Source organism: Pieris napi, chromosome 17 (assembly GCF_905475465.1).
Source record: "Pieris napi chromosome 17, ilPieNapi1.2, whole genome shotgun sequence".
NCBI lineage: Eukaryota > Metazoa > Arthropoda > Insecta > Lepidoptera > Pieridae > Pieris > Pieris napi.
In genome coordinates this window covers 11397592-11409221 of record NC_062250.1, presented here as the reverse complement: position 1 = coordinate 11409221, position 11630 = coordinate 11397592, and the positions used below count along the sequence as shown (strand labels likewise).

General features: G+C 32.6%; 1 protein-coding gene across 1 annotated transcript; it reads left to right on the top strand.

Moving 5' to 3' along the window:
* Positions 1–528: 528 nt before the first annotated feature.
* On the top strand, positions 529–9817 carry LOC125058078 (ionotropic receptor 75a-like). Its single transcript, XM_047662105.1, has 13 exons — positions 529–550; positions 800–895; positions 995–1071; positions 1654–1781; positions 2133–2190; positions 2313–2425; positions 3166–3374; positions 4057–4101; positions 5563–5747; positions 6284–6410; positions 7722–7884; positions 8916–9092; positions 9541–9817. Exons 3-13 carry the CDS (start codon positions 1063–1065, stop codon positions 9578–9580), a joined length of 1254 nt encoding a protein of 417 aa, XP_047518061.1. The 5' UTR covers positions 529–550; positions 800–895; positions 995–1062; the 3' UTR covers positions 9581–9817.
* Positions 9818–11630: the final 1813 nt, after the last annotated feature.

Below are 11630 nucleotides of genomic sequence, written 5' to 3'. Positions count from 1 at the left end.
ATTTTATAGTGAAATTGTTTTTCAGGCCTCTAAAAATAATATATTTGATTCAAACCACATTTGGTTAATTTTTGATGAAAATAATTCGACTGAAATTAACACAATCTTTTCAATTTTAAACCTATCAGTTAATGTCGATGTTACCATAGCACAGCGCATGGGTAAGTTATACAGATTAAACATATACTTTTATTATATACTTGAAATTTTTCAGGTATCGAAAAAAATTATACGATACTAATTTCTAATTTATATATATCTCATATAATAAGAAAGAAAGAAGAAAAATGAACCCGGCCGCAGTTTCGTCTATAATCGCGATAAGCTCGATCAATGTACCGGTTTTATTGTGTAAATTAACTACAATTAACCAGTGCCACGGCTCTTAGATATCGTTATCTGTGTCGAGATTTTTTCAAATAGGCACATAAAAGGCCGACAAAGCACTTGCGAGCCTTCTGGCTACGTGAGTGTCCATGGGCGGCGGTATCACTCAACATCAGATGAGCTTTTTTTTCCCGTTTGCCTCCGGACGGCGTCAACTTTTTTGGTAAGACTCGACTTAGGTCTTGGAACTCACGGTCTTTTCCATCACCGCACGAACGAATATTGTGGACATCAAAAGTAAAATTTATGTTTGATAACCACCGGCCGTGTAACACGATATTCGTCGATTTTTGGCTAAGTTTCCATGTATTATGCATTATTGGAAGGTCTACTAAAAAGATACTAAATAAAATAGAGCTCCATCTTCTGTGGGTCTATAGGAGAACCCTTTTAACACAATTCTTTTGTTTAGATTCAGGTTACACGTTATATGACATATTTAACTTTGGTAAAATACAAGGAGGTAATTTACAGAAAGAAATTACAGGCCATTGGAGTCAAGAAACAGGTGAGAGAAATGGTCTTAATCAATTTTAGATTTAATTACAAGTTTCAAAGGTAAAATCTAATTAAGTTTATTAATGTAAATTATGCCTTTTCTGCGTAGGTCTAATTGTGAAGAAAAGTTTCAAATACACACGACGATTTGATTTTCAAAGACTTGCACTAAGATTAATGATAGTGGTACGTATACAAAATATACCAAAGAGTCTTTATATATACTAAACTAAAATAATAATGTTTGATTAATAACAATAAAGATCCAATTTCCTTAGAAGGTAGCAAGGAAGGTTAATATTGTTTTATTTATACGAGGGATGTTCAATAGTGATTATGCGATACATTCTTCTTGGAAATAAAAAAGTACGGGCAGGCTTGGCTTGAGAAACGTACGCTCAATGTCTGGCCTAACATTGTAAAGATGATAATGTAATTATAGATCTATATCAAACATATGTGCTAACAGTGCCAACACTGCTTCGAAACAGCACTTTGTATTTATTTATTACAAAAAATAATAAAACAATGCTTAAAAATTTAAAATTAATTTACGAACCACAAATTAATGTTTGAATGACTTACTTTTAAAACAGAACATAAAATAATAAAATTAATTTACGATATAAAATTAAAGAAATGTTCTATAAATTTACTCAAAGACTTTAATAAAATAATTAAACTATTAATTTGTTTATTCCGATTTTTGTTATTATATAAATAACTTTTATACTACTATATAAGTTAATTTATATAAAATTTTTTCAGTATCAAGGTAAACCCGAAGAATTTCGCCCTGAAATAATATTAGAAAGAGATGTGGCACCAGGTATATCTATGGTGACACAGACTAGCGGCATGATACTTAACGAACTGGCAACTATACATAATATCAAGTAAATAAATTATTTTTAATCGAACTCTTTTCTCTACTGACTTTATTATTGGACATAGTACAAGTGACCATTTTAGTTTTATGTTTTTGTTGGTTGTTAAAGTATTCTTTTATTGTAGGAGTTTTTAAACCGCATTAATAACTTTATAATAAAACTTAAAAATAAAATTTACTGAAAAATAACTAATCCATTTATCAAAGATTATCATTATTACTAGTGTAGTAGTTATAGTGAACATTTTATATAACTAGTAATGGTACATTATCGTATAAACCCTTGATATAAGATAATAAATGTTATTATGATAAGGTTTAATAGCTAATTGTTATATGTTGAAACATATTTTTACAGCTTCAATTATAGTATATGTGACAGATGGGTTGGAGATTATAAAAGAGAAAGTCCGAATGTGAGTTAATAATAAAATATTTTTATTTATTAACTGGCTGATTTTATCAAAAACTAATTAACGATATTTTTAGTTAATTATATAATCAACTTCTAAGCCTACAAAAACATTGTTTGTTACAGGCTGTGACTAATTCATTGTATTTTAAGGAAATTGATATAACACCAACATTACGTTTTTTACCTTCTCATATGGACTACTATGATGTTATACACCAATATGTAACATATGCTGAGTTAGTAGTTCTTTTTATACATTTTTAAATATATATAGCATTATATATTTCTATACTCAATATGCTTTCGAATGATACAGCATTAACATAACTGATTTTGAAATAATTTTCGCAAGAGACGATGGCAAGCGGCCGAATGGAATGTCGTTGATCTCTTGGAAGATGGGACAGGTTTTGGTAAGGGATGATACTTGTGAGCCGCCAAAAAAAAAAAAATACTTAAATAAAAATAGTAAATTGTAAATACATATATATTTGATTGTTATCGTAATCATAGAAATCGTAGAATTTACTTTAAAATTGTAATTTCTTTGTGTGAAATTACATTTTAAGTAACCTTAAATTACTTTTTTTTTCAAAAAAGTTACATTGGTCCACTAAAACAATTAGTCTTATAAAATATAAAAAATCGTAAACATAAAAAAAATATAAACGTTTTTAGGTCTGGCCCTCAGATTTCCGTATGTTTCATGATTATTTGTCAATTTAATAGGCAAGTAGGTGACCAGCCTCCTGTGCTTGAAACACGCCGTAGTTTTTGGGTCTAAGTCGGTTTCCTCACCATCACCGTTTGAGCGAATGTTGAATACGCACATACAAAGAAAGTCCATTGGTGCACAGCCGAGAATCGAACTTACGACCTCAGGGATGAGGGTCGCACGCTGAAGCCACTAGGCCAACACTGCTCCTTCACGTACTTACCCTCTTTTTGAAGCCCTAATAAGCTGAATAATTTTTAGAGGTAAATACTTCTACCGCATCCCAACTACTGGAGTGGGTAAGTTTGAAAACCAATTCCTCACACCATTTACCCGAGATGTCTGGTTTACTGCGATCGGAGTAATAACGCTATGTGGTTTTGGCCTGTTATTGAGCGCAAAACTGGAGAATCGACCGAAGTCAGGACATTATGCGTTTTTCTCAGTTGTGGCATTATCTTGTCAACAATGTAAGTAATATTATATAAAAACTTTAAAAAAAAGCATTGTTAAGTGCCTATCTCATACCTAATCCGCTGTTTTTCTGTTATTTTTTTTTTTGCTTAATAAAGTTACTAGTATTTTAAAAAAACATTTGTAACATTGATATTTACCATTATTGTCATATATTTTAGAAATGATAGCTTGTAACGTATAGTATACTGTTGACAAAGTTTTATGTATGATGTGGTGTTTAATAAATAAATAAATAAAAACAACAAGTCTCGAAACGCCGTCCGTAAAAAGTTTTATGTCAAGTCGGTTTATTTATTTAGTTAAGGTACCATCTGTATTAAGTTAATACGTAATTAGCAAACCTATAAACATATTATAGTGATCATATCAATATACAAATCTTTACAAGTAATATTATACATGTTATATTCAATTGTTTCAGACACACGAACATAGTGTCAAAATATTATATGAACATTTCCTTAGTTAATTCACTAGTATTGTAGAAAATTAAGTCAACATAATATTACTGATTAGCCATAATAATTATTGTATAGACGCACTCTCTCTTGTGAACTTTATTTTAGAAAAAAAAAATAGTCAATCTATACATTAAAAACATACAAGAATTGTCATATTAATAACGTCACTATAAGTATAATATAATAAATACTTAATATCGAATTTCTCTTTCAGTTTTCGAAGATATAGATGACGGTGTTGTAAAGAGGAACTCCACGGGTAATTATAGTAAAACTCTCCAGCGATTTCATTTGTGTAAAGATAGATTTTATTGCAAATAAAAATGTATATTACTTGACGTACAAAAATTTAATGGTGGCTGTACACACTCGGCGAGAGCCTCTCGCCGAGAGTCTCGACCGAGAGGACCGAGAGAAGAGCGCAGCCTGTACACACTCGTTACGTTATTTGTATTTAAAACACCGTTAATAATGGACGTGGAAACCGCTGCTGCTGTTTGTATTTGTGCAATAAGTTATTTTAATTTTCTTCACGTTTACCATAAAAAAAAATTACGAAGCCATGGCGAAGAAGAAGATGGTGGATGGTTACTATGCACCGCAACAGAAATAGGTAATTAGGTTCATAAAGTTACGTCCACGGTACGTAGCCATGAGTGAATCTCGCTTTTTCTTTAGTTCCTCAATTGGGATATCCATCGGCCGGCTTATTCGCATCCAAGCATCATGTAGAGATTGTTTATTTTTGTGTCCTACATCCTTCGGATTCCATAACAACGATTCCCTTTGGTAACACTCCAAAAACTCTAATTCGCGTTCGTTAGACCACATTGTGCGATACGTCCTGTCACAACCACAGTCATCGAGCAAGTGATTGAACGAGTGTGTACAGGTCGCTCTCGTTTTACTCGCGAGACCCTTTGACTCGTGCGCAAAAAACCGACAGGCGACCGAGAGAGGCGAGACCGACTGCGAGGAAGCGAGGCGAGACGAGAGCTCTACTGTACACTCTCGCCCTCGGCCTGTCTCGGGGTGTCTCGCCGAGTGTGTACAGCTACCATAACAGTTATGAGGGAGTTTTTGCACCTGAGATCTGGAAAAAGTGTGAAAGACGTGAGACCACCACCAAAATCATGTGCATTTATAAGGTCAAAACTGTATAAAATTGTCATATTTTATGATTCTGAACCCGACTAGGTAGATAATAACAGTTAAAAGTGTAGCAACTATGTGGCTTTTTCTGCTGTGTCAAAAAAAAAGGCAGAAAGTGTAAAGTCGTGTCATTTCCAATCGTGAACATTATATTTATTTAACGTTTATGAGTACAAAATAATCTAACTTCATTACGATTTCTGTATACCACATGGACACTACATGCCAGAGGGCTCGCGAGTGCGTTGCCGGGATTTTAAGAATAGGTACACGCTTTTCTTGAAGGACTCTAAGTTGAATTGGTTCAGAAATCAGTGGGTAGCTGGTTCCACATAGTAGTGATGCGCGGCAATAACTACCTTACAAAACGCTCCGTTGTGGAACGACAGACGTCGTAGTGATACGGATGGTATTTTGTATTCTGCCTTAACGTCCGATGATGAAATTAAAGATTCTTTGGTAGTCCATCGTAATAATAATTCCATAGCTATTATCACTATCAAAAGTTAATTAAATTGGAGAATAATTAACATTTTATTGACTTCTTCTTTTTTCTTCTCCCTTATAGCTCGAAAGCTTACTATTCTAGTAACTGGTGTATCATGCGTTCTGATTTTCAACTACTACACAAGCAGCGTTGTCAGTTGGTTGTTAAACGGACCACCACCATCTATTAACTCTTTATGGGAACTGATGGATAGCCCTCTTGAACCGATCTTTGAGGATGTTGGTTACACCTGGTCCTGGCTTCAGGTATACTATATGTTAGATGTTTGTAGTTCTATTGAAATCAATAATTAAATTATAAGTGCTTTTGTTAGCATTTATTAAAATTACAAACAAAAGCTTTAAAATTGGTCCTAAATTATATGTTTTCGCAGATATTGTTAAAAAAAATCATTCTTAATTAATTTGGTAACAAAAACGTTGGACACATCATTAAGTTATATAAAATTGTAAAATTCGCAATATTACATTTAGTGTAATTATAATCGAGTAAAAACAACAGAAGTAAGTTTGCACCGTCTTGCTTGTGAATGATCAATTTGTCACGGATTGAAAAACGGAGTTTGAATGAAACGCATTTGCGAGCCTTCTGGCAGTGTGAGTGTCCATGGGCGGCGGTACCACTTAATATCACATGAGCCACCTGCCCGTTTGCCTCCTATTACATAAAAATTTTTGATCGACATTTCATTATTTCATTAGAGTTTAAATCAAATTTTAAATGGTAAAATAATGTTTCGAGGATACGTACATAGCACATGTTCTTAAATTAAATGTTTCAGCTACCCGATTATTATTACAATAAAAAAAACGCGCGCGCTGAAGATGTTTTGAAGAAGAGAATTAAAAAGAAAGGAAATTTAATTCTAACATCCCCAATGAAGGGTGTGGAAATGGTTAGAACTGGAGGTAAATATAATTTTATGGAAATTTACGATTTGGAATAGCATTTACAATATCATAAAAAGAAGCTGATTTACGGGACTTCTATTTATACGTAGTTTGATTAGAGTTATTAACAAGGTGAAAAACATATCGTTCGGTAATCGAGATAATTTTTTTAAAAGAACGAACAATAGAGTACAACAAAAGAGATGTGGAAAGTCTGAATATATTTTCATATTTTCCACTAAACTATACGAATTTTTATATCAGCTTATAATAAGAAAAGCTACTGGTATAATTTTTTATGTAATAACACACCAAATCATAATATATATTGCATTTTCTACAGTATACGTTACTATCTATTTATTCTTAAATACCTGAAAATTACGGCGAACATAAATTTTTACAAAAAAAAGGTTAAAATACATTAACATTACACTTCCAACTACAAATTTTAGTTTTTACTAGTAATTTCCTATTTAATAATAATTAGGACTAAATATTTATATTATTTGCAATAAAATCCAATAATTATTAAAAACAAGAACAAATACGAGGTTATATTTTTAATTAAAATACCCCGTAATAAAAGTCCTTACTTAAAACAAAAGTAAGTTGAAATTACAAGAAAACTTAGAAGTTTTAATCATTACCTCTAGAATATAACGAGCCAGTTCGTTTATCAAAGAGACTCTTGTTTTATTATAGTTAAGTCGACGGAACTCAAGACTAAACACAGAATATTTTAAAGATGTTAATTTTAGTTCTCTAGCCTCTTTGTTATACGTAGTCAGTGCATTTAAGCTTTGTTTGGCCGAGTTTTTCATACAAATATCACGAATATATAAAGTTTTTATAACAGTATAATAGAAGTGTATGTAAGTTAACTTAAGAATTTTTTTTTTTGACTGGCGGGGCGGGACTAAAATAATAAATAAATCAGTGGCGCTACCACGATGTCTGGATCTGTTTAATCATCATTTGTCAATCTAATAGACAAGTAGGTGATCAGCCTCTTTTGCTGACACACACCGTCGACTTGTGTATAAGGCAAGCCGATTTCCTCATGGTGTTTTCCTTCACCGTTCGAGCGAATGTTAAATGTGCATATAGAAAGAAAGTCCATTGGTCCTCAGAGATGAGACTAGCATGCTGAAGCCACTAGGCCAACACTGCTACATATTTAATATATCTGCCTTATTGTATTTGTCATAGGAACTACTTTCCTCCGACACAATTGATTTTTTGCGGGCAATCAAACCCAGGATCTTTGAGCTACGCATTATCTCTTAGTAATTACTACATTAAAATAAGGTGTGAATATTTTTTCAGCATATGCCTTCCATTGCGATGCGAACAGTGCAAATAAATACATAGCGAAAACTTTCACGCCGAAAGAGCTCTGTGACTTGGATTCTTTGCCGTCTTTTGAAAAAGCACTATTGTATACATCGGTTCAGAAAAATAGTCCTTACAGAGAGTTCTTTATTTGGAGGTAATCTTGCAGCTTCTATGCTGTTTCGTCCTACAACGGAAAAATTTAGGAATAGAAAAATATATGGAGATCATTTCCAATCTATTGAATTTAGTTCGATTCAAAAAATTATACATTCACTAATCATTTTAAGCAACATCTAAACCTGTCCAATGCTTAAACTTATTCTTCTTGTGCAACAGTAATATATCAATCAATAATATGTCAAATGGAAGAGACTAGTTGACCACGACACAGGGAATCCTAGTGCCCACACTATACACACTAGTGCACTTTCTGTTTTAACTATACACCCTTACTATTGTGTGTAATAAATATTTTAGTTCTTTTAGTTTTAAAAATGATGTCGCGTTTCTAGTAATATTATTAAATCACGAATAGCGAATTAAATTGAGCAAAATTGTGTCTAACATGTTAAACACTGTAGCACGATCTCGTAGCGTAGCGCTACGAACGTGCTATACTGATATCGTCTACACTTAAGTGCTACAGTGTTCTATACTATAGCGGCGAATACTCTATTACTTTATAATAGTGATAATGACACCATAATTAGTGATAATTTAATAATAATAGGGTCGTATTGGCTCTCTCTAATATATCTCAAATGACGTCATCTAAGCCCAATTTCAAAACAGTTCTTTCAATATTTGTTAACGTCGTAGTCAAATTTACTGATATTACTATTAGATATCTAAATCGCATTCACATTTGTATTGAGAGTTACACATCTGCAATATTGTTGATTTTACGAGTGAATTATATAGAGCTAATCTATTAATAACCATATAGTTTGCTTATTCTCTATAATTGATTATTAAAAAAAATGTATACGAAAATTATAAAACTATAAAATTATTACTTGTCGCTTTAATGTTATGATCAATACATACTGAGCGCCGATATTCCGCTTCTAACTTATATATTTGATTATAATAACTATATTTTTATAATTTTAATTTATAAATTAAGAATGGAGTTTAGTAGTTTTATTCCTTGTTGCATATTCAAAATAACTTGATTTCTTATAGTTACGCTCGAATAACAGAACAAGGAATAATGAAATTAATTCAATCTCGAACGTATCCCCGTGTGATGACATGTGAAGGGAGTTCTCCAAGAGCCCTAGCACTTGGAGGCGCTACTCCGGCATTCATAATGCTTGCTATCGGATATGTTGCCGGCACATTTATTATGTTTATGGAAAGGTATAATCAAGTTAAAGTTTAGATCGCTGCCTTGGTCAATCACGATGCTTTTATATAATTAAAATGCAATTGTGAAAATTATTTTTTTATTTATATACATAGATGATTGATTGAGATTTTCGTTTTTATGTAAACAGTAAAAGTCTAAGACACTTTGTGCCGCGGTTTATGTAATGATGGTCACTCTCTGGTACCATCTGCCCGTTGAGGTATTTCTGAAACAATGCGACTTAAGATCCTTCAAGCCAAGAGCTTACCGACTTCTAAAAGGCCGGAAACGCACTTATGCCAGTGTAAGTGTACTTGGGCGGTGGCGATATCACTTAACATCAGGGGAGCCTCCAGCAGGGGCCCTCAATTTTATTAAATAAAACCTCATTGTTTCGGTTTGGTCCTATTAAAAAAAAATCGTTGTATCTATTAACTTAAATTAATTTTAATCTTCTAGGATTTTGAAAGCTCACGAGCATAAAAAGCTTGCAAACTGATAATGAACGTTGAAGGACTAAATAACAAGAATGATAGGTGTACATTTTTCATCATAGTAGTTTTTAATTGTGAAGTCACGATATCAATAGTTATTTTCAATAGCAATACAACCTTTGATTAAAAATTTGTATCTGTATGTATAGTATTAATATATATAATGTATGTGTGACGCTTTTATAAATTTAATTTATGTATTATAATATATTATTATGTATCAGCATAAATAAATAAACGATATCTTTATTCACCATAGTGATTCACCTTTAATTAATAAAGGTTTTACCACCTGTAGTATCGCAAATACTGGAAATTAAAGCTATCAATCAAAAAATATAATATTATAAATATATATTTATGCGTATAGTAACGGCATTTACTCAAAAACTACCGAATGGATTTTGACAAATGTTTCACCAAAAGATAGTGTGATTTAACATTTCTTAATCATTTAACGTTAATTGACTGAATTATTAGCAGTTAAACATGTTTTAAGGAATCTTAATGCGTATAGAAACGGCATTTACTCAAAAACTACCTATTGGATTAAAGATAAAAATTTAAGGATTTAGTCAAAATTTACTTGGTTTCGGGAAAAAGGTAAATTACAATAAATGGTTTCTATCAATGATACTAAGATAATTTACTATCTATCCAAAAATATGGATGCGCCAAACTTTAATCAGCACTAAAATGAATCCCTTCTACGTATCACCATTATTTGAAGACACTCAGCCAGTATCGGAATTCTCGGTGTTGACATAACGAGGGAGGTTTAGTTTCGCTGTCATTTGGAGGATGAAAGCTAAAGCCTCCAAAAAGCTTGGTGTCCTTAGTAAAGTAAAACGGTACTTCACTCCGGGTCACTGCTTGCAACTGTATTCATATCAGCTAGATCCTTTGGCGAAAGCCAATGTTGGTTCAGCATGTTCTACCGCATTTATCATGGGGAGTGCTCGAAAGAATTGGTTGGACTGATACATACGGCTGAATGGCCTCGAGGGAGAATGCAAAATTCCATCCTTTACATCTCGACGTCTGGCGTTCCACACCAAAGCGCTTTTTAAGGCAATTTCTGTCACGCACCACCTCTTTGTGTACACCAGGTTTCAAGAACCGGGTGTGTTCTAGCCTTCTGGCGTTGCAAATGGACCCATGGATGGTGGTTATCTTATAAATTATAGCCTGCTCATTTGCCTCCTGTACCATAAAAAATCTATCTACTATCTTTAGTGTCTAGTCTAGTTAGGTTTCGTTTTTAATCAATTTCTCTGTAACAAGTTTTTGCTTGTGGTTTTATTAAATGTGTATCTTCTAATATGCATTTTACATACAAAAATCTTGATTGAGAAGCTAATTTTAAAGTACTAGTTTAATCACTATCAAAGCTTCAAGGATCAATATAGCGTCACCATTAAATTAGCTAATGTAAAGGTGACCGACTCGTGACCCTTACGCCCAAGGGAAATCAGACCTTAACGACCAAGGTCGGTGGTTCAATATGAATATATTAATGTAGCTATTTCCGATCCGGCTCTTGTAATAGTGATAAATAATTCTACATTTCCATCAAGCGGAGATCGAATGCTAAGTTTTAAGTAGGCTAAAGCTTAACAAAATATAGTCTCAAAATTTGTTACTAACCATTGCATTAGCTTTTAAATTTTTGTTTATATTATTATTTTATTTTTTTGACTATACTTTATTTAAATTAGAGTTGGTGATACATGTTATTTTTGTTACTTATTTATGCACTTCTTGTACTTTACCGTCTGTAGGTGGACGACTCGATGCATGTTAGCGATAAGGCCGCCCGTTGCTTATTAACTAATGTAACCTGCAGTTTTTGAAGTGAAACTTCTGTAGGCGCATGAGGGTAATTTTTTTTACGGATGAATCGAAATAATAATAATATACGCAGCGTTTTTGTCGTAGAAAAGGGAGAGAGCGATTGAGACCGAGTGAGAAGGGCGAATTGCCTTATATAAATTCTATTTATAAAATTAAAAGTTTGTAAAGAGAATTTATGAAATATTAGGATTTTATATTTTG

What these genes read in the sequence shown, in the direction of transcription:
- LOC125058078 (XM_047662105.1), top strand. An exon ending in GCAACTATACATAATATCAA is followed by an intron (nt 1,782 to 2,132) that starts GTAAATAAATTA and finishes ATATTTTTACAG; the next exon opens with CTTCAATTATAGTATATGTG. An exon ending in TGTAAAGAGGAACTCCACGG is followed by an intron (nt 4,102 to 5,562) that starts GTAATTATAGTA and finishes TCTCCCTTATAG; the next exon opens with CTCGAAAGCTTACTATTCTA.